This window comes from Panthera uncia, chromosome B1, assembly GCF_023721935.1.
Source record: "Panthera uncia isolate 11264 chromosome B1, Puncia_PCG_1.0, whole genome shotgun sequence".
In the NCBI taxonomy this organism is placed as follows: domain Eukaryota; kingdom Metazoa; phylum Chordata; class Mammalia; order Carnivora; family Felidae; genus Panthera; species Panthera uncia.
The window spans coordinates 150,708,070-150,732,646 of NC_064811.1; the positions used below are offsets into that span (position 1 = coordinate 150,708,070).

Below are 24,577 nucleotides of genomic sequence, written 5' to 3' on the forward strand. Positions count from 1 at the left end.
TCTGTTGGCTGATAGCCTCATATACTAATGTTTAACAATGTGGGACTGTGGACCATACAATGGAAAGAAAATAAGGTTTTGAATTAAGTAAGCCCTTAGGTCCAAATCCCAGCTCTGTCACATACAATAGCTTCCTTGTAACAAATCTCTTCACCTCTCTGGGCCTATTTATTCATCTGTAAAATGGGTCTAAAGCCACCTACTCACAGGTCGGGATCACAAGCATTCAAGTGCCTAGCACAATGCCCAGCCCAGAAAAAAACACCCAGGAAGAGTCTTTCCTTCAATGTGGAGGCACCAAACCCTTACAGAACTAGAAAGCAAAGGAAAAATGTTAAATATAAGCTCTATAGTATTACATGAGGGAGGGATTTAAAAGTGCAAATAGCACATTTGCAAATAGCAAAGATACAATGTACATGTACGATAATGTTATGCAAGGAAAAGTACGATTGAAAGAACAATTAATAAAGAAAAATATCAGTTAAATGCTTTGTTTCATTTTTCTCTGTTTCTGAAATTCTTAAAAGAATGAAATCCCTTTCAGAATTCATAATGCTGGGTTTGGGTCGTTTTTGCATTTTATATGTGTGCAGCTGTTCCTCCACTATAAGTATGCACATCTGCTCATTAGCAATACAATATAATTCCCACTGTCTAATTATTTGCAGATGATAGATTCCTTGTGCATGGTCTAAAAAAAGAAGAGTCCTTCAAAACTGGTGACTTATTTAAAAAAAAAACTAACTTAAAAGGGTCAGCACAACCAAGTTCAGATATTAATTTGGCAAGTTCAAATGTATGAACACCAGCATGTAATTGCCAACTTGATGAGAAACAGAAGGAAATAAGATTTTCTTCTCTCTGCAATCAATGTTTCCCACTACACAGCATGAGGGGGCTTCTTCTCTACCATACACCTGGAAGGAGGCTATGAAGCAAACCTCCTGAAGATGGAATGGACCAACCCCACCCACAATTCTCGGGCTTCTTGGGAATAACCCACCTAAAGTAATGTTTCATGGTGAGTGTGTTGGGACATGGAGTGGGGAGGGAGGGCAAGGTCACTGAATGGAAAAGAGTCTTTGGTGGGGGGTGGGGGTCGCTAGTTCTAACCATGGGCTGAAGAGTCCCATTAATCCCCTACTCATGACTCTGAGGGCTAAGCAGCAGGCCCAGGGTGTGTAGTCCTGGGGCCCCATGAAGCCTAATACCATAGATAGTATGGCCAACTGGGGAGAATTAGACAAAGCTTTCTGAGGACAAGTGGGGACTCACTGCAGGAAGGGGAGAGTGGGTGTGGGAGGGAAAGGGGTATTGAGAAGTTGATTGAGCATAAAAGGTATGAACCAAGCACAGGAAATGATCAAAGATATTCAGAAAATAAGCTGAGGGAAAAATGATAGAGAAAAACTGGAGGAATACTGGGGTTCAGGAAGGAGCAAGGCAAACAAAAACTGGTGAAATGGCTCTTATGTAGGCAGGGTGAGTAGGTGGCTATTAACTATGACATGCTTACTCTGCTCAGCCCTGGCCTCCACACAACAGACTACATTTCCTCATACATCCCAACACACATTTATGGGGTAAGAACTGTTCTATAGATGGGAAAATGGAGGTTTTCATCCATTTGTTCAATGACAAAATATTTCAGGTGAAGCTTACTTTCTAGAGGAGGAGATTGTTTGTAAACAAGTGAACAGTTAGATCACCACACCTTGTGACAAATGTTAGGGAGGCGAGCAAAACCTGGGAGTGAGGGCTTGGGGTACTACTTCAGTTAGAGTGGGTCAGGGAAGACCTCTCTGAGGATATGACACTTCAAGCTGAAGAAAAGGAAGGAGCCAGTCATGCCTAGAGCTGTGGGCAGACTGTGAGCAGTAGGTACAGGTCTCGGGGCAAGAAAGCACTTGAGTCTTCCAGGAATGGAGTGAAGGAGGGCACAGCACCAGACGTGCAGTGGAATAGGATGTGGGGGTGAGGCAGGGAGCTACATGGAAGTGCAGGTGCTGAGGTTGCACAAGTGAGTGCCAATCAGTTAATCCCAGGTCAGGCTGACCATTGTAAAGAGACTGTATATTATCCTACCCCAAAATGGACAACCAGCGCAGTGCTTTAAGCAGAAGAGGGACATACCCTGTAATGTGTATTTAACAGGTCATTAAGGAGACTGGATTGGGAAAGGGCAAGACAGGCCAGTCAGGAGTCTAGTGTAGCAGCCAGATGAGAGATAATGATAGCTCGGACCCAGGAGTTCAAGTAAAGACAGAGAGAAATGAGACTTGGTGATGTGCTGTAACTTCCCCAGGTCATGCAGCTAGTTCACAGCAGACCTGGTTAAAGCCATATCTTCTCTAACCCCAGGGTCCATACTCTTAACAGATTTAATTAAAGATGCTTTAATTAAGGAAACATTTTAATTAAGATCTTCAGAAGAGTGACTGGGAGTTCATCACCAGCTTCTAGTTGAAGGCTATTTTAGTAAAGATATAAGTTCAGCTGTTGTAGAAAAGGTTGGGGGGGGGAGGGTGGGAAAAGCCTAACTGAACCAAAATAATAATCGGTTAAAGAAGATAGTTCTTACACACAGTTCAGCCTGGAATAGTGACTCTGGAGCCTTCTAGTTTGTAGTGCCTCCATTACAAGGGTGAGACCCCCATCCACATGCTCCAGGCTGGTTCACCACTACCTTTAGAGGCAACTTGTAGGAAGGAAGGAAGAGCAAGAGAATACTCCTTGCTCTAAGTACATACAACCCAGAAGTTGCAACCATCATGTGTGCTCATTCCCTGATAGTCAGAATTCTGACACGTGGCCATACTTAGCCATAAGGAGTCTGAGAAATTTAGTTTCAATTGGTGCTACCAATCTAGTTAAAATTACAATCCTACAGAAGTGGGGAAACTGATACTGGGGTCAATGAGCAGTCTCAGCCAGCAGGCATCTGCAGAAGGGTCACTGCTCCCTCAGGAGCACATTGGAGGAGCTTCCACCTATAGCCACAGTCCTCTGAGAAGGCTTAGAGCTACTACAAGAAGTCCGTAAATCCAACCATGCAGCAGGCATTGCCTGGAGTCTGTAGAATGCATTATGTGTGTGGGCATTTCTATTTTCCAGAGGTATGTGATATTGTGGTGGTTAATAAAATAAGCATTCAATTTAAAGTGTAATTAACTTCATAGTGGCATCTTAACATATTTGCTTTAAAAAGGTTACTAAGAACACAACTAGATCACATGGGGAGAGGGGATCCATAAAATCATTTGTCCTTGGAAGAATTTCCCCTAGTCTGGAAGTCTGGACCCCTCTGGTAAAGGGGAAAGAAAACAGCCTTGAGCTTTAGACAGAGCCGAGTCCAAATACTGCCATCAATACCAAACAAGATTGTTGTTTGGAACCTTATTTCTTCTCTTCAGTTAATGGGGTTTCAATGAACCCCACTTCCTAAGGCTGTGGTAAGGATTAAATGAAATTATAAATATAAAACATCTATCACTAAGACTGGCCCATAAAAGGTGCTTAGAAAATGTTGCTATCCCTTCTCCCAGGATTGAGGAGAATAAAACAGGTTGGGACCAAGAAGTCAGACTTGGGGGATCAAGTGAGACGAAGTTGAAATCTCTACATTCTGCGCCCGTGTCCTTGTGGCTTGGCCCAAGGTATGGGTCGGTGCAGGAACAGGACTGAAATGGTGTAACTGATGCACAGAGGGTACCAGGCAGGAAACAGATCAAGCATGAGAGTCTGGGATGTGATCTGCTTCTTTGGATGACTGTGTTAGCAGCAAAGCTAAAGAGCCACCTGTCCATCAGCCTCACAGCCACCACCCCAGTAGCAGCGACAGCAGCTGTTTCATCACAGAATGACAACATCAACAATGCTGAAATATTTTCAACTAACAGGAAGGACAAAAGAAAGTTTGTGGGTAGAAAACCCACACTTTTGTAGGCAGAGGGTAAATATTTTCCCGCAGAAATTGTAGATATAAAAATAAATAAACCCAGTGAAACTGGATTGTATTGAGGAGGACACAGGGACAATGCCTGGCACTTGCATGGTACTTGACCGTTTTCAAGTTATTTTCACATTATTTCATTGAACACTTATGACAACCTATGACCCATGCAGTATAGACATTAATATCCCCTTCTGACAGATGAGAAAATAGAGGGCTCAGATTGAATAAAGTGTCTTGGCTAAGGTCACACAGTTAGGAAGGGGCGAGGTGGGCCCAGACCCCAAATCTCCTAAATCTCAGGCTCTGCCATGTTTCCTGGAGACTGGGGGGTTTGGAGACCACACAGTCAGGAATGAGCATGCTCCAGTCTATCCTTAGAAACCTGGAGGGACCATATTTGTCTCATGAGTAAGACAGAACGCTCGAACAAGTCATATTAGCTTAAACGGTGGTATCTGAGTGCTTCGGCAAAATAGAGATTTTGTGGTAATTGGTAAATTAAGAGAAAAGACTATTCCAATTACTGGCCAAACGTATAATGATGCTATTAGGTCTGTTACTTCACTTGAAGCTAATCCACTGAGTAGCACTCTCTCAGGACCCACTGCCTATTGGCTGTGAAATAGCAGGTCTCTGGCCCCACCTGTACCTTGAAAAGCCTACACTTTCTGATGGTTCTCTTTCCAGCTCTGCTCCCTTCCAAATGCAGACCATGGGAAGTTCTTTCTTGCCATTAGGGCAGATACCGTGAGAGCTGCTTCAGTACCTTCAAGGATTTTTTCTGTCTGGCCTATGCCATGAAGATCTAATTTAATTGAAAGGGACTTTACACTTAAATTCATGCCATTGCTACCATAGTAAACCTTGAACATTAGCGAGAGTCTCCACATTTGCAAATATTATTCTAGGATATTTCTTCTCTCACAAAATGAAGTAAATCATACCTAAAAAATTTAAGTGACTCCTTCAAATGTTTAATGACTCTATAAGCAAAGTACTGAAGTCTTAAAGCATGCTAATTAAAACACATTTCTCTTGAGCCATATTACTGTTGAGAATCATGTGTTTCCTGAGCATATCTTCACACCAAAGGTCAATGTCTTCTCAACTTTACTCAAGTTTTGTCTTTTTGCTGGTAAGCAACTCAGGCATAGGCAAGAGTATTCCTTACACAGTTTTAAGAATCACTCCTGTTTCAGAAAACAACCTAGACTTGGCTATTGCTTTATCAATGAGAGTCTCTCCAAAGCCAACATGCTCCTGTCTTCTGAAACATCCACTTTCCGAGTAACACCAGTCAGTCTTACACTTCTCTCTGTCCCTCCTCTGTTCTACTGGGTGGTTCTCTTTTCTGGGCCACTTTGCACTAGGAAAAGTGACAGGAGTCACCATGTGACTTTAAGCAGAGAATTCAGAAGTTGTGTTCAGATGGCCAAGTTCACCTGCTTTGTGACCATCCTTTAGGGAGTGGGCTTCAAATTCTTACCTCAGAAAAAGTACATGTGACTACATGTTTTGGCTCCTCTGGGTTCCCTGGGAATATTAAATTCATTGACACTGGCTTTCTTCTGAATTTATGTTTTTGCTTTTAAAGTTCCAATGTTAGCATATACTTGTTTTAATGATTTCAGGTTAATATTTTGGTCTTACACACATTTATCTGAAAGCTCATTTGATCTTGGTACACCAGATTAAACTATTTTCTGTCTATAGAAATCTATTTTCTCTATGCATTAGCCAAGAGGCTGGATACTGCTGCATTTTATAGACAACTTGGTGATTTAGCACCACCTAACAAAGTGCCTGGCAAACAGAGTAGATACAAGATAAGTGTCATTAATGACTGATAGTCTTTCATAGCAGTTTAGAAACATTGAGATGATTTGGTATATATTCAAGCCATGTATCTCAAATCTTAAATCCCAATTCTTCAATCTGAATTACCAAGGAACCCCAGAATCAAACCACCAACAGGTATTGAGAGAACAATCTTTAATGTCCTCCACTTCATGTCTGAGTCAATGACAAAATTATTAACCAAATGGCTTTAAACCTCTAATTTATAGAGGTCATGGTTGACCATGAACATGGTTAACTAACAGTGGCTGGATATAATAAGCACAATGATTAAGTTGAATGAGTGGCGAAGCAGTAATTTTTGTGGTTGTTGTTGTGGCAAGTAGTAGAAACCCAAAAAACTAGCTTAAGTTAAAAAAAGATGGAGACGGAGGGTAGGTACCTAGTAGCTCTCATAGCTGAGAGGACCTCAGTCTCCTGAAGGTTCTCTCTTCCTATCTCTTGTCTCTCAGTGTCTCTTCCCATCTTCCTCCCTTGTTTCTTCTGTGGACAAGCTCTTTCCACATACAGAGCAGCTCCACCTCCCCAGAAAAGGGAGAACACCTTTTTCTCTCACACAACAGTCCCAGAGAAGGGCTCCAACTGGTCATGCTTGGGTCCCATGCCCATTCCCTGAATCAAACACTGTTGGCAATAGAAAAAGATACTGTGACTGGCCAGGCCTGGGTCATGTGATCACTCCTTTCACCCTATTTCCAGAAGTGTCATGGGAAACTCTGGAATACAGAAAAAGATTGTTACCATAGCCCATTACATTAAACTATCCAACAAAAGTAATCCTACTAATAACGTGGGAAGATCAGATATCTTGCAATTTAATACCTGTGACTATATATACTGCATCAAGCAATATTGTAAGTAGAAACAGACATATGCGAGGGTAGAAAAACTATTCCTGTCCATGCATAATTTTTCTAAAATATCAGTGAAAAAAATATGTACTCAACAATCAAATCCTATTGTCTGTGAACACTGTCAGTAGCAATTTCATCTTTTGACTTACAGAATTGAAGCTGAAGATTAACCAGATGACCTCTAACATCCCTTCTAGTCTATGAATCTACAAACCCTCTGTTAGAATCAAAATACCTCTGAAAGAATAGTATACCAAGCTATAATTTATGGAACAGTGTCATGGGCTGAATTGTATCTTTCCCAAATTCATATGTTGAAGCCCTAAACTCTAGTACCTCAGAATATAATTTTACTTGGAGACGGTCTTTAAAGATTAAGATTAAATCAGGTCATTTGGGTAGGCTCTAATCCAACATGACAGTGTCTTTATAGGAAGAGATTAGGACAAAGACACATGTGAAAGGAAGACCATGTGAGGACCCAGGGAGAACACAGACATCTACAAGCCAAGGAGAGAAGCCTCAGAAGAATCCAACCCTGCCGACCCCTTCCTCTCAGACTTCTAGCCTCTTCAACTGTGAGAAAATAAATTACTGTTGTTTAAGCCACCGGATCTGTGGTACCTTGTTATTAGCAAACAATAGAATACACAGCAAACAAAGAATTTGAAAGAGGGCTGAAGCACAGTTGAGACAAATTTGATATGTGGGATGGGGAGAACAAGAGGTTCTTTTAAGGTTCTTTTAAAAGTAGAATTCCCTCTAAGATTTAGGGGCCAGTACTAGTGATATAATTAACTGAGGTGTGCTGGTAAAGATGTGATAAAATAGGTAAGAAGAGAAGAAAGGAGAGAAGTGCATGACAGACTTCACCCTCTGAAATTTTGCCAGGGCTAAGCATAAAGTGATTCCATCAGGACAGGACATTATGGATGGCCAGGCCAAAGGCCATGTACCTAACCTTGTAAGCCTGTGGGGATCCTGTCTCCTACATGACTTCAGGCTTGCCTGGGCTCCTAATGTGTATCTTCACTGAGAATTTTGGAGCTCTCAGCATCTGCCATGACCCTTGGCTTTGAGAGCCAAATGCCTGCTCCACCTGGATCAAAGGCCCATCAGCACAAGCTCTTAGCCATCATCACTCTTGTTTATGATGCTCATTGTCAGAGCCTCCTGCTTGAGCCAAGACTAAGTTTGTCAGACCTGCCTTTCTCATATGATAGGCCAGTCTAGTAGTCCAGACCAGGGTGACATCTGAATCTTCTCATTATAGTATTCTTGCCCTACTAGTCTTCTACCTCCCCTGCCCCATACCTTATCCCTCTACTGCTAGGGACTCATCCCCCTATGTCAAACCAGACTTCACTATAATGGAACTCCTGCTCCTGGCTTCCTTCCTAGGCCTTCACCCACCCTGATGGTTTTGCCTGGATCCTGTACCTGCAGTACCCTGGCTTATTTATCATTTTACTATACTTAGCTCTGACTTTTGCCCTCTAGTAAATCACCCAGGCACTGAGTGGTTCTTAGAACCAGAACTCAGGGCCCACCATCCTGTGCTGCTGGGGTCATATTAAAATTCCACCACAAAGCACAATGCACATTTGGAAAAACAGATCCCTTCTTCAGAAACAGCCAACATAGCATACCCGCCACACAAAAACCTGACACCAAAGGGAAAATATTTTTGTTAAATAGACTGATTGCTAAATGAACAGGGTTTGTGAAAATCACATCTATTATATAGGACTTTTCAGTTCATAAGCCTCATAATATCAGATCATCATATTGGCAAGGCAGTGCTTGTAAGGCTGTTAGGATGAAATCTGGAAATTGCTTCATTATTGAATATTACAAATGATATTTGCCAACAGGGGATTTTTGCTTGTGTGTGCATTCAAATAAAATTTCTGGCCACCATTGTTTATAGCCCAAACATATTAATGTCTCCATATAACAAATCTCAAAGAAGACAAATGAAATATGTAAATAACCTAAGCATTGTGGACCCATTGAATATTGCATTTTACCTTTATGTTCTTTTTTTTTTTTTATCACCCGCAGACATTTAAAAAAAAAAAGAGCCTGATAATGCCAAAAGATGAGAAAGGCTAAATTCAGGGAAATAAAGGAACCATAAATCAGGAAAACTTTGGAGCTGCTAGAAAGACACTTTAATTTTGTAGACAAAAGACTGCATTAAGGAGGAATAATGCAATAATCAAAGGTGAACGAATCTCTATTGTCTGGCGTCTTTCTCTGTGGGAATTTTCCCACCCCTGACAGCTGTAAAGGGGGGAGGAGTGCAGACTGTGGCTGCGCCTTTATTCTCTCCCCCCGGTTGCTCCCCAGCCCCTCCTCTTCTCCGTCAATAAATGTCTGCAATCATATTCTTGAGCTCCTGTGTGATTTCAAGGTTCATCTCTTCCATGCAGCTCAAACACTAATTATCCCAGCTGTAATTAGTAAGATAATTAAATACTGGCTCACTCATCTACCTTGGGTCGGGTCATGATTCTCCCAGAAGACCTTGAGCAGTTCCTCAAAGCTGATGCGTTCTGGCTGGTACACCACTCGGACTACTTCTGCATGGCCAGTTTTTCCTTGAAAGAAACAGAACATACAACCAAAATTTACTGACAACACCAATTTACTACAAGTTGCTCATTTCCAAAAAATCACCAGACAAGGGCTAAAATTCTTCCCTCCTCCGAAGGAAGGGTGGGAGCATAACTACATTAGCGAATGGTTTCATAGTAAGTCTGTCACTGGTTCTTTCTCCATAAGAGCACACAGTTGTCCTCTGGCAAGCTTCCTGAGGATGATGACTTCTCGTCATTGTGCTCTAATTATTTTTTTTAATTTCATGAGAAAACAAACTTGGGTTTTCTTTTCTTTTTTTTTTTATCTCACTCTTATCAAACCTTACGCATCCAATCTGACATAGTGCTCATGGTTTGAAACTCTGTGAGGGGAATGAGCCAATTTATTTTTATCATCACCACACTGTGCTATATGCAGTAAGTTTTGCTGCACTAACAGAATGAGATGGTGCCAGATCAAGAAACCTGTAACAAGCAGGCTTATATTGCATCAGATAAATTCGTTAATGGGGGGACATATTTGCTGTGCTGTTAACACAGAGGCAAGGGTCAGGTTCACATACCCAGCGGGGTGGTAAGTGTTTTCTCAGTCTAATTCGTCTCGTGGTAAACAACCACTGCAGCAAATGTGTCTCTGTTAGCATGCACATTCTCAGAGGTGGTCCCCGAGGTTCTGTAGATCAGGGAAGTGGGTATTTGCACTTGTATCTATAGAATTCATACCCTGCCTTATTTTACGGTGTTAGAGTGCAGTAAGTGATAGAAGACTCCATACATATCATTTCTATATTTAAATTTGTTTTCCATCTCTTTCCAGTCACCTTATGCATAGTTAAGAATTTAGCTTTGCCCAAAGAGATATCTGGCCTTAGCCTTGGCCTCTGGAAGGTAATTTATGTCATACCTGATAGGAATGTCCTTCTTTAAAGTGGTGCCGGCCACACCAACAGTCCTAGGGTGGGAGCTGGCCACTTTGAATCATAGGGTAGGGTTGGCCACACCCAACAGTGTTAGTTAGGTTCAGGGCTGGTCATGCCAGACAGACCAACCTTGTGCCGAGAGTAGGGTCTTTGGGTAACACAGCATCAGCTGACCCAGAGACAGAATTCAACCTTGTGGGCAATCAATCAATCAATCATGCCTGTGTAAAAAAGCCCCAATAACAACTCTGGACATCAAAGCATGGGTGAGCTTCCTGGTTGGCAATACTCTTTGCATACTGTCACACACGGATGCCAGGAGGGTAATACATCCTGACTGCATGGAAGATAACACAGAAACTTTGCACTGGAACCCTTCTAGACCCTGCCCTATGCATCTCCTCCTTTGGCTGATTTTGATCCATACCCTTCCCCTATAATAAACTGTAACTCTGAGGATAACTGTTCTCAGTGAGTTCTCTGAGTCCTAACAAATTCTCAGACCACACAGTGGTCCAGGAGTCCCTTGAACTTGCAACTTAGTTTGCAAAGTGTTTGCCCATAGGTTGTTAATCTCACCTTAATTCTCAACCATTTTACCATTGGAAAACTGAGATACACAGAAGTTGGATTTGCCCCAAATTCACATAGAGCTAGTGAATTTCTGGACCATAACCTAAAAACCTTCTGGTGTTTTTTCCAGGATTCTTTCCAATAAACAAAGCAAAGAAAGCAAAGTGAACATGAATCCAGAAAAAGAAAATAAAAATCTATTCATTATCTTTAATCTTTTTTTAATATTTAAATTTATTTCTGATGGTAGAAATAATAATTTACAAATAATATGAAGCTTAGAAAATGTGCAGAAGTATAAAAAAGAAAAAATAATAATGTGTTGTAATCTGACCACATAAAATAAGTACTATCAACATTTTTTACACAATTCTTTCTGGATATGTACCAAATACACACAAGTGCACATGTGCTCATACACACACACACCACCACACCATGCACAATTTGCTTTATTGTAATCTTGTCATCATGCTTTTCTTTTACATACCAGCATATTGTTTGTCCCCACATCACTAAAATTTTTAGAAAAAGCCATTATAATGACTATATAACACTCCAAAGATGGTTGTACTATTATTCAATCACTCCCTGTCATTGGAGTTTAGACTCAATCCTATTTTTATCTATCAACATAAATATCTTTCCACATTTCCAAGACTGTCTCAAGCCACAGTTACATAAGTGGGATTTCTAAACCAATGTTTACAAACATTTTTAAGTTTCTTGATATCTAGTGCTTAAATGCTTCGGTAAAGTTGACCCAATTTTCTCTCCCTATTGGCAGTATATTTCAAGGCCAATCTCAGTGACTATTATAATGTTTTTAACTCTTACCAATTGGACAATTGTACCCTATCAGTTTATTTTCAATGAATTTAATTATTAGTAAGGCAAAGAAAAGGGTCATGTTTATTGATAATTTTAATTTATTTGCTCTGATTTTGGCAATATCCTTTTTATATTGGGTTATATTTTTATTTTTCTTATTATTTTTTAAAAAGATATTTAGGGGCACCTCAGTGGCTCAGTCAGTTAAGCATCCAACTTCAGCTCAGGCTGTGATCTCATGGTTCATGGGTTCAAGCCCCACATCAGGCTCACTGCTGTCAATGCAGAGCCCACTTTAGATCTTCTGTCTGTCTCTCTCTGCCCTACCCTTGCTTGTGCTCTCTCTCCCTCTCAAAAATAAATAAACACTTAAAAATAAATAAATGAATAAATAAATAAAAATGTATTTATATTTAAGTGAATTGGTCATCTTACATAATTTCAATTCAAATACTATAGGCATGTAAGTAAGCAAAAGACAGATTTTATGCAAACAGATATGAAAAGAATTATGGGAGAATTATGGGAAGAAGATACATTAAGTATAATAATGTTACTATAAACCACTTTTGATCCTACTTTAAAATCTTATTATTATTTTGTATTTTGAAATGTTTAAGTGAATGATTTAATTAAATAAAAATTAAACTCCCTAAATATTAAAAGTAGCAACAATGTGTAACAATTATGATAAATATATTTGGTAACAAAAGCATAGAAAACCACACTAGAAATATAGGTAAAAGATGTAAACAGGCAGTGAATGTAAGAAGAAATAAATGTAAGTCAAGATTGAAAAATGCTCAACATTTTTAGTGATAAAAGCAAATAAAGGCATATTGAAACATGAACATACCATCTCGCATTACATTTTATAAAACTGCTTAAAAGTGTAACTAGCGCTGATGAGGAGACTGAAACTGGCATCTTTACTTGGCTGGTGACAGTATAAATGACCAACTCCCACAGGCATATGTATCAAGAGCCACAAGGATTAACTCACCTCCACTAAGTGATACAGAAAATCTATCCCAAAGATACAACCCCAAATAATGGAAAAGATATGTACATGCAAAAAAAAATTTTTTTTTTACTCCATCATTACAATGCTGGAATACTATAAGAGATCCAAAAGTCAAATAAAAAAAGAAACCAACTGGGGCACCTGGGTGGCTCAGTCAGTTATGCGTCTGACTTCAGCTCAGGTCATGATCTCCTGGTTCCTAAGTTCGAGCCCCACATCAGGCTCTGTGCTGACAGCTCAGAGCCTGGAGCCTGCTTCAGATTCTGTGTCTCCCTCTCTCTCTGTCCCTCTCCCTGCTCATGCTCTGTCTCTCTCAAAAATATGTAAACATTAAAAGAATTTTTTTAAAGAAACCAATTATGGTATAACCTCATGGTGAAGTATCATGTGACCGTTACAATACAATGTCCTAACCCTAGTAAAAAGTGTTACCTTCACTGAAGTCTGATAAAACGGTAGGCACTTTACCTACTTGACCTTCTTTAATGCTCATAACAAGTTTTTTCCCGAGTTCTTCCTATTGTGGAAAATACACACAGCAAACTTTACCATCTTAACCATCTTTCATGTGCACAGTTTGGTGGCATAAACTACATTCACACCTGTAGTGTGAACTACTATTCATAAGTAGTATTTGTGCTACTGTCAACCACCATCCATCTCCAGAACTTCTTTCACCTTGCAAGCCTGAAACTGTATCCGCTGAACACTAATTCCTCGTTTCTCTCCTACCCACAACCCCCGGCAACCATTCCACTTCTGTTTCTGTGAATTTGACCACGTTAGACACTTCAGAAAAGTGCAATTTTCACTTAGCACAATCCTCAAGGTTCACCCATGTTGCAGCAAGTGTCAGAATTTCCTCCCTCATTCTTAGAATGAGTAATATTCCAGTATATGGATATGCCACATTTGACTTATCCATTCATCTGTCAATGGACATTTGGGTTGCTTCCACCTTTTGGCTACTGAGAATAACGCTGCTATAAACATGGGCATACAAATATGTCTCACAATTTTATAAGAGAGATACAGTCCCCATTTAAAGGTAAGACAACTAAGTCCTCTCCACAAGTTTTCTCACACAACATCCCACAGCCAATAAGCAGCAGGATCTAGTGAGGTGCTCATTCTATGCCCGTAAGCCAGGCTCCTGACTGTAGACCGCTGAAGTCAGCAAGTGGCTGCAAATGTCATATAGGCAGTGGCCCTATATGAGAAATCACAGCTGTGGAGTAATTGACATCCAGGCTGTCAAGACTATTTTACAGGATTAGGCCCTTCTTTTGTGGTAGGAATATGGGGTCAGGAAAGATTTCCATAAACACTTTCAGACATAATCTAAGCACGGACATTATTTGTGGAGAGGTTTAAAGAAGCTTGGTGGTTTAAAAGAAACTGCTACCATTAAAATTCAAGATCCATCTGCATTGACAAACAGTGGGGAGAAGCCCTCATCAAACTCACCTTTAAGTTTCTTTATTTTATTTCTCCAAAGTACAAGAGTCTGTGTAAAAATACACAGTGCAAATGATCAAAAGGATTAAGGAGCTAGGAACCACTTACAGAAATGCCCACGCCTCCAGGAACTCACCAATGTGCTAGGCTAATTTGATTCCCGGGACCAATCTGCAAATACTTTCTGGTGCTTCCAGAGATAAAAGGCTGTATCTTAAAAATACTTTGAGCTGTTTCTTCATATAACATCGTGCAAATACCATGATAGATGTGATGTGCAAACATGCTTGTTAACAATTCACAGCAGCATCAGAGGGGTTCTAACATTGTTGTTCAAAAATGTCTTGAAATGAAAAGGACTAATGTCTTCTCTGAGCATTTCCCAGTGTTTCCTTACCCCATGAGCCCAAAGAAAAGTAATGAATGCAGAGAAGTAGGTTATGGGCAGTCATTCCTTATAAGACAAAAGATCCCAGAAGAAACCTAAAGGAATATTTGGGGTGGGGGGAGTGGCGCTGAAAAATCAGGCACTGTGCAGTCACCTAGACCTTTGTGGAAGCCAAGTGAACCAGGTGTTTTTAAAGGAGAATCCCAAGATAATTAGCCTGTCTTTAAAGTTCTATGTCATGGCTTTCCATCCCATGCGGAAAACATTATCTTCAACTCTTCCAGGTTAGTGTGATTTGTTTTGCTATACTCAGGCTAGTAAAAAGGGAGGAGAGAGCAAGAAGGTGGTCTGCCCAGTAGATAAAAACAGGAGACAGCCTGGAAGCTGGTGAGATGCAAGGGCAGGGAGAGCGTAGCAGAGGGCAGTGCTGTGTGCTCGTAGGGAGCCCCCACTCAGGAGCCACACACTGCCTGGGCTACCATTCTGGGTCAGCCACGTGGCAACTGCCTGACCTTGGCATGGCCAGGGATAGAAGAAAAGGGTGGTTCAAATCAGAGCTCCATGGCATATGAGCCATGCCTTCCCTAAGGGGCCCACATGAATTTTTGAAGGCCCTTTTATCTATTGAGTTGCTTCATCTACTTGAGGAAACTTGCTTCAGTCTCCTCATCTGCTAAATGTAGAATTAGAACATGCCTCCACATAGGATGTAAGTCTCTCTAATTCTCTATGTCTTATTATCAAAAGTTGTATTATTATAGTTATTCTCTACTCAGCTGGGGTAGAAGGGGAAAAGACTAGAATTAAAGTCACAAAAAGTAATTTAGACCATAGGTCTAACAAGTAGTTTGACACTTTTTTGTGATCCCAAGTCTTCTTTTTTGGATAGAAATAAAAATAACCTCTGTGACAGAAGACTCATCAGGATTAAATGAGGTCATATGTGGGAAAGTACTGGGGAAGAGTAAAGCTCTCTATACATAAATAAGATTTCTATTGTTATTTCCCTTTTGAGTTTTCTTAAAAGGGATGCCTTCCCCATAAGGACTAAATCACAGGAGAAAACAGATGATACAAGGAAGCTTCTAGTTCATCAAACTAAATTTTATCTCTGTAAGTGTCTAATTGTGATTTCATTCATGCATCTATTCTAGAAATATCAGCTAAGTGTCTACATCTACTCAATCAGGTGCTCAGGTGAGGTCCCAGCCGACACATTCCAGCCCCGATGGGAGCTGTAGTCAGGCCTTCATCCACACCAGGCAAAGACCCAGATTCCCATTCTTCTGATGAACTATAATGAATCAAGTGTGATTCCTCACCTTAGAATCAGAACTAAAAGACATGGGTTTAATGAGAGAGTTCTTAATTCAGGTAAAAAGAAGCCTCTGGAAGCAGTTTGGAATCTTGCCTCCCTGGAGACACTGTTTCCTACTATGCCATCACACTTGTCAACAACTTCTTTTGGACAAGAACCTATGTCCATCAGAGTCCATGATATTCAGGAGACGGTGAAGAGCCACCTGGACTGAGAAGAGCTGAAGGCCCTCCCACTGTCCCCAGGGCAGAATATGTGAGGCCACCTCTCTCAAGTCAAAGCCAAATGGCTGCAGGTCAGCAGGCGGCAGTCACAAGTGGTCAGAATCACACCGCTGGCATGATAAGCAAGTGAGCTAAGCAAGTGAATTGAGTTCTATTCCAAATTCTCGGTAGAAATGGTGGCTCCTTCCCCACAGCACGGGCAAATCTGATGCAGAGATTTCCATAAGGCGAATGAGCATGACCATCCGTGCCAAGGGCAGCTTGAGCCTGTGAGGGGCTCCTGGGTGTGGCGTCTGGCCTGAGCAAAAGGGACTCCAAAGGCAAGCCGAGCAGCCCAGACCTGCATGGTTTGTGTGGATTCCTAGGTCCCAGGGTGGGAGGAAAAGCCTGGGAGGGCAGAGCCCCTGCCCTCTGGAAGGGGGTGTGTCAAGGGCAGAGAGGAGGAAAGCAAAGAGAGATGGAAAGGAGACAAGGAAAGCAGGATGCAGATAAGACCTGTGCACATGGTTTCCGCTCCTAGTATCAAGGTTCCTGGGGCCCTTTGCTGCTGCTGTGGGAAGGGTCGGGGAACGGTCGCCCACCTGGTCCCCCAGCAGACAGTATAGCCACATGGGTACCCCTTGCAGCGAGCAGGGCTTCTGCTGTATCTGCAAGGCGATGAAAGACCTGCAGGCCTGCTCGCTCTTCTCCCCATGTTGTGATCCAGCCATGAGCCACACATCACAGTCGACAGGGTGCCTGTCTAGACCCAGCCTGCTGGGCACCACTCAGCCCAAGGAAGTATTCAGCACTGTGCTTCCTTGGCTTGCCTCGTGGCCACCTGGCAGTGGTGTGACCTTGACCAAGCTCTTTCTTCTCTAAGCTTTCATTTCCTTATCTGTGAAATGAGGATATTCATAATACTCACCTCAGGGACTACTGTGAGGATTAGTTTGATAATCCACAGGAAGCACTAAGAATAGTCTGGCCCACCCAATATTAGCTTTATTCATAACAGTATGGTTAGTATTGTTATTTTTACTATTGCCACTATTATTTCATAATTTGGGGGGGAAGGTCCAGGAATCTGTATTTTTATAAGATTCCCCAGGTGATTTTTAACAGAGCTACTATTAAGTGTAAAAGTGTAAAAACCACTCATCCTGAGCCCAGTGCACCCCTTAAGCAGCCAGCTGTCAACCTCCCTCTCCTGGATCTCAGTGCTCACTGTCTTAGTTATCAGGAGGTGCATGGGAGTCCCACAGTCCTTAAGTAAGGCAGGCAGGCAGGCAGGCTGACGGGAATGGGTGAGGAGGGAAGGAGGGAAGGAGGGAAGGAGGGAAGGAGAGGAGCACAGAGGAAAGGAGGAAGGATATTAACCCCTGTTAAAAGAATACACTGGAGGTGCCTGGGTGGCTCAGTGGGTTAAGCGTCCAACCCTTGATTTTAGCTCAGGTCATGATCTCATCGTTGTTAGATCAAGCCCTGCGTTGGGTTCTGTGTTGAACATGGAGCCTACATGGGATATTCTCTCTCTCTCTCTCTCTCTCTCTCTCTCTCTCTCTCTCTTTCTCTCTCCCTCTGCCCTTCTCCCCTATCACTTTCTCTCTCTCTCTAAAATATAAAAAATAAATAAAAATAAACATTAAAAAAATAAACTGAAGGATACTGAACATCCTAAGTGTTTATCTGAGCAAACATCTATGCAAAATAGGACAGTGACAAACAGGAAGGGGCTAGGAGCACTCCAAAGACAGGAGCTGGGGAGAAACATATAGAGAAATTGTGGAAGCAAATAAAGGAAATTATTTGACTAGCTAAAGCTGTTAGTTAGCTGTTTGTGATTGGCTGTCCTTAGCATTTTGGTTTCATAACCTTGAGGTATTTACAGGCCTAGACTGTGATTTGCTTATGTTGGTGCCACACTAATAGACCCACCTCAGTCTAATGGCCTCCTTGTTTAATTAATTTAACACTCTTTACAAAGATCTGTGGAATGAATGAGGAGGAGGTGGGTGATAGGAAAACATGAATAGCAAAATACCTTTAATAAATGTAGCATTTATTAAACTCCATGCATTGCTCTAAACTCTTGATACAAATTGATGAAGTTAACACTCACAAAAACCCTGAGATAAATAATATTATTATTCCCACTTTTTCAAGGAGGAAACTAAGATGCAAAGAGGTAAAAGAACCCAAAGTCAAAGATTAAGTGGCAGAGACTGGACTTGAGCCCACCATGACACGGCTCACAGACTAGAGGGCAGCGTGAGTAAGGTAGGTTTGTGAACGGGCAACATCCTTATCAAGACATCAGGTACAAGAGAAAGGAAATGGCCATTGTGGACAGAAGAAGTCAGAGGTGCTTCATGGAAGAGGGGGGGTGCATTCAGGCCACGGCCACAGTCATAAACAAAAACAAGATTTCAAAAAGGACAGGCAAAGAGACAGGGAGCTCTTTTCTGCTGCAACACCACAGACCTGCTATCATGTGCTGTAACTGGAAAAGCCTCTTAGCTGGCTCACCCTCCAAGCTCCCCTGCTCAACCCAACATAACCACAAACCCCCCTGCATTTGGACACAGCACTTTATATTTTCAAAGTGCTTCTGGCTCCACAAATTCATTTTAGTATCACAGCCACCTTCCCAGGGCAATTAGTAAGATTAATGCTATTGTGTCCATTTTATTGACAAGAAAGCCAAGGCTTAAAGAGATTGAATAACTTGCTTGAAGTCTCAGAGCTTGTAAGCAATTGAGACAACCGAGAATCTGACCACTGTCGATGGGCTCCACTCCCAGCCACTTCTCCCACAACTGCCCTCTGCCCAGGGGCCTACAGGAGCCCTTCTTGGCCACCAGGCCTCTCCACGTCTCCAATCTCATTTCCCCACACACTCTCCCTGATCCAGACAGTCCATATCCCCATCCACACCCCTTGCTGCTGTAGTCCCCCAGCCTGCAGTACACACCCTCCAGCCACCTGAAATCAAAGCCCTCCACTACTCTCAAGGTCCCCGTAGGTGCTGCTTCTTCCAGGAAGCCCTCCCTGCGTATAGGACCTGGACAAGAAGCACGATATAGGGGAGAAAGCACAGTCAGTGGGCTCCAATGGGATCTGCTTTGCTCAGATCCAGGCTTGCTGACTGAGTCAGGTCCCCTGAGGTCTCTCGCCAAACCCCTGTGATGAAAAGAGATGTATGTAGCAGGTAGGATCTAGCGATTCTCATAGAGGGTACTCAGAAAATGGTTTTTGTCTTCCAAACACCACCGATCCAGCCTCCTTCTTCCACTTGGAATCAGTCCCTCACCTTGTAACACTTGAGTCCTGACTGTTTTTGAGCGCTTGCTCAGTGTTTCATGTATACAGAGTTCTCCTGGGAAAAGGAACCATGACACTGGCTCTTTTCTTTCATCCCCCAGGACTGGGCACATGATCTGATATTAATAAATACACACAGATTGAAGGATCCTTTGTGCTGATTTTTTTCTGCCACTTATCGAGCCTTCATCTGGATGAGTGTCCACACTGGCCCCAGCACTGCTCACCTGCCCAAGGACCAGTCTCCTAAACGGAATTATATATAAATGCTCTGCTCTGCCTCTCTGTCCCAAACTGCTGAATTCTATGTAAAACTCGCCATACCTACCCAGAGAAAGGTATTAGATACAACTAACACAACTTAACTACCTCACCGTATGGGTCAGCATAATGTTTTATTTACTCACTAAACTCATAAATATTCGAATGCCTACTCAGTTCCAGGCACTTCACTAAGTGCTGGGGATTCAATGATGACAAGTGTTAATAAGGCAACAACAAAAACTCTGGCAGCCTGGATTTTGCCCACAGTCTGGGTCCAGGTAAGGAACTCCTCTTTAAAGAAAACGACCTGACCTATTTTATTTATCCTACAGGGAAGATGGCAGGGAGAAGTCAGCTATAGTTATTTTTTCATTAAATAATAACCATTTTCCAACTCCCCTCATCCTTCCCAGCCAACAAGACCCATCCAAACTGTTAAACCAAATCAAAGAGCACACAAAAAGATCCAGGTGTTTGAAGGGAAAGGGGGAGTACTGGATGACTAATACCTCCCTCTTCCCATACAAGATTCAAAACACTCCTTCCCTCTTGCTAATTAACTACAAAGAGGTAAGATGTCAGCTCAGTTTCATCTCCAGCTCCTGCAGATAGAAAATGTGATTTCCAACAATGTACTCATTATAAAAAAAATCCTAATACATCAAAATTGGGTGCCCTGTGGAGTTCATTATAGGATTTGAGGAGTGTCTATACTGTCATTTTATCTTTGCTTTTTTTATTTTGTCTCTTCAGTCACTTAAAGTGTCCAAAGAGAAATATAAGCTTTCAAAAGCATCCTATTGATTGAAAAGTAGAAAAAAATCCTGTTGGAACAACTGCGATTTTTTTTCCGGTCCATCATGGGGAGACATAGTGGGGAATTTATAATCCTCTGGTGTGTATGTAATACAGGCACATTCTTCAGAGATTATTCTCTCAGAGGAATGCTATAAACATAGTTGAGTACTTGCTAAGAAAATTCCTCAAGAAAGCAATAAACTACAACCATTCATTTCTTTGTGGTGCTGGAGGTTTCTCACTGCTATGAAGTTAACTAGTGGGTAAGCAGTCTAGGAGTGAGCAGCTGACTAGTTTCTGTATCCAACATGCTGATTATAGAGGCTGACCTTCACACCCTTTGAGGTGTTTTTTCCAGAACAAGAAGTATATTAAAGGTTCTTGTAGGTGGGTTGATCAAATGTTCATTTCCTGGACCAGCACCTACTCCCAACTTACCATGAGGGGGACAAGCATTATGAGATATTGGTAAAACTAACCTGCCAACAAGGAATCATGGTACTCTCGCAGCCAAGGGAACAAACACACTTTTATTAAGAGTCTGATTAACACTTAAAAGGATATTGTATGCTTAGAAACTATGCCTTCTGGATGCTGTTAAATGACACCAAGTCCAAAATGAGGCCCGTCTGTACCTTGTTATCAGTGGGTTACACCAGAAGAGTGGTTCACGACCCTATGCCTATGCCTTCTAATCACACTTTTTAAAGAATATTCTCATACCTCCCACTCTACCCCACACTGGAATTCTGACACAGGGGGCGTGGGGTCAGGCCTAGGCACGTGCATCTTCACAAAGCTTGACAGGTGCTTCTGATGTGCAGTTGGGAAAGAGAACTATGAAATTAGATGTTTGATATATGAAGCTATATCAATGGAGAGGAAGTAAGACATAAGATTTTTAAAAATAATGTACAGGATTATAAGGGACTTGAAAAAGATCATCTAGCCAAATGCCACGTTGTTTTTTACCACATTGCAACATTCAGATGACCATTTCAAGTCACAGGACACACACTACTTCACCAAAGTATCCATGCCATTGTTGGACTGTTCTAATTGCTGGGAAGTTCTGCCTTTATTGAGTCAAGTCTACTTCCTTCTACTCACTGGTCCAGGTTATGCCTTTGACGTCCAGTCACTCATCCATAATGACCCTTGAAAAGGCTGAAAGCATAGGACATCGTGGTTCAATTAAATGAGCACTGCCTTTGGAATCAAAAAACCTAATGTGGAGCATATATAATCTGCCAGATAAGCTGTTTCACTCCCCTTCCTCACAAGTTCCTCATCTGTAAAATGGGAATACTAAGACCTGTCCCTATCAATCTTTGAGTATGGTTGAGAGCATTCAATAACAGAGATAAAGGGAAAGCACTCTGGGGACTTACTGGTAGTAATCGAATCTATATCACAATTAGTGTTTCCATAGCCACATACTACTAATGATGAACATCTCATGATGGAACTTCACTATAAAAGCCAACAACTTCCAAACCATTAGGATCTAGGTTAATATAAACAGAACAACAGGGACTGCTTTCCAAGCAAAGATGGGTTTCTCTGCATAGGCTGCCAAGGGCGTGCTTTCCTAAAAGTGCATGTGCTCTGAATCCAAGTGAAAAGACAGCTAGAGAACCCCTGAAATCATGAACTGAAAGGTCTTTAAAACCAAGTCAGACTTTTTTTTATAGTCTTCAAAAACTATTCTCTATTTATAATAACACGGAGGAGAAAAGGCAACCCAGTTGAAGCTTGTCATTGCTAATACTGTGGCTGCTTACATGGAATTTCCAGAAGAGTTGCTTTAAGTCATACAAAGATAATAATTGCCTATTCATTTTGAACATAAACCACATGACAGTTGCTTTTGAAGTTCATGTGGTAGTAGCATATTCTCCCAACTTGAATGGTACATTATTTATAAATAACCCGCCCAGGAACAATCTGGCAGGATCGTCCAAGCAGCATGGCTCTGACTTATTTAGATGTCTACATTCATTAGCAATAAATATAACTTTTTGTTTAGTTTAAATATTTTTGAGAAGAATGGAATTGTGAACCAAGCCTTCAGATTTATGCATAATAGCCCCACACTGAAATACTGTTGGTGGTCTGGGAAAAGTCTTGGCTTTGTCTCCTTATTTAAATAGCACCAAAGGCACCAGTTACGTTGTACAAAAAAAATCAATCCCACAGCCTTATCTTGAAAGCGTATCAATAATATGAGCAACCAAGGCTTAATCTTAATGTTATAACTATGTAAATATCAAATAGAAAATATCTGCACAATACCAAACCAGCTGATTCTACACATTTAGTCACATAGAATCTAATTCAGACATTCTTCATGGGGTGATATCACTCCTAGGGGAAAAAAATTGTCTCTTAAGGGACAAAACCATCTACATATCGAAATGTTGTGGCCTTTCAAAGTGCCACAGTATATAAACTAACATATAGTATATCTGTGAGATTAAATTTTAATGGGGAATAGGGGGAGAAAATTAAAAAAGAAATGGCTAAAATGGGGCCGAAGGGTGCCTATAATTTTTAAAAGATTGATAAACACTGATCTAATTAATTAATACAACAGTACAATCAAAATGGTGAAGCAATTTACCATAACTCCCACCTCACTTTCACTTCTGGATGGGGCTTATAATAGAACACGACTGCCAGAGGAGGGATTCATTCAACAAGTACTTACTGCACAGCTAGCCTGAACTCTGAGCACTCTTTTGGGTGCAACTAAGACAACAATGAATAAGACAGTTGCCAGCCTACAGGAGCACACAGTCCAAGAGGGAAGAGAAATGTGTAAATGGAAATGTACAGGATGAAGCAACTGCTGTTTGGAGAGGGGTGTGCTCAGAGTTCTATGGGAGCACACAGGAGGAGTACCAAGGTCAGCCTTGAAGATTCAGGGAAGATTTCTCAGTGGAGAGGATCACTCCAGTGCTCTTAATACTAAGCTCTACCATAGCCAAACTTGACCCCTAGGCCTCCCTCATTCTTGGCAACCTCATACTTGTTGGATATCCTGGCAATCCAAAACACAAATGGGGAGCATTTCCTTAGACTACATGCCTTTGCTTATAGTTATTTTAGCCTGTGAAGGGAAACAAGTCTCTGAGCAAAAAAATCCATCAGTACAGGATACTAATACTAGCCACACCATATTAGATGGGTATATGTCCCCATAGGGGTCCTACAGTAACTAACACCAGAGTCCTGATTTTGGACTGAAGGTACTTTGTTCCATATTAACCCAAACTCTGCACTGGACTTTTTGTAACTTGAGATCAATGGTACTCAGTAAGTATAGGTTAATGACAACAATACTTTGGATTTGTGTAATACCCTTATAGAGCACAAAATATTTTCATATGCATTAACTAAATCTTCATGGTAACTCCATGTATTATCACATCCATTTTATAGATGAGAAAACCAAGACTCAAGGAGGTCACATTATTTGAATTAAAGTCACTCAGTAGGTAGCAGAACTTAGTAGGGTTTTTTTGTTTGTTTGCTTTTTAAAGTTTATTTATTTATTTTGAGAGAGAGTGCGAACAGGGAAGGACAGAGAAAGAGGGAGAGAAATAATCTCCAGCAGGCTCCATGCTATCAGCACAGAGGCTGACATGGGGCTGCAACTCATGAACCATGATATCATGACTTGAGCTAAAATCAAAAGTCGGAAGCTTAACCAACTGAGCTACCCAGGTGCCCCAGAACGTAGGTCAGAGCCAAGGCTCCAACCCAGTTATTGATTCCATAGCCTTTTGCTCTTTGCCCATAAACACTGATCCTGAGGGTAACCACCAAATGATTGTTGCCTATGACTGCCTACAGATCCAATTCAGCTGGAATTTGATTGATACTGGGAATCTTTTAGTCTTGACTAGCAGTTCTTTGATGACAGTTAGTAATTAATTTATGAACCCAGAGAACTACCCTAAACAAAACCCAATGGTTTCAACAATGAAGTGCTGAGACACTATGCCAAGGGCATTGACAGTGCAGTCAGAATATTTGATTTGGATGAATTATTTAACTTCTCTGAGTCTCAGGTTCCTCATCTACAAAACGGTTACAATAAAAGTGTCAAAAATACACTGTATTACACACACCCACACAGGTTTTGTTAACTAAAAGTGCTCCAATAGTTAGTTACCCCTTCTCATTCTCTCTGTCCCAT

The 24,577-nt window shown here is 41.4% G+C and overlaps 1 protein-coding gene across 1 annotated transcript in view; it reads right to left on the reverse strand.

The window, feature by feature from the left end:
- The window catches only part of MSRA (methionine sulfoxide reductase A), a 450,198-nt gene that overhangs the window by 142,669 nt on the left and 282,952 nt on the right, over window positions 1–24,577 (reverse strand). The window contains exon 4 of the mRNA XM_049631400.1: window positions 9,168–9,272. Within this exon, the coding sequence (XP_049487357.1) occupies window positions 9,168–9,272 (105 nt within the window). The remainder of the gene's footprint in view (window positions 1–9,167; window positions 9,273–24,577) is intronic.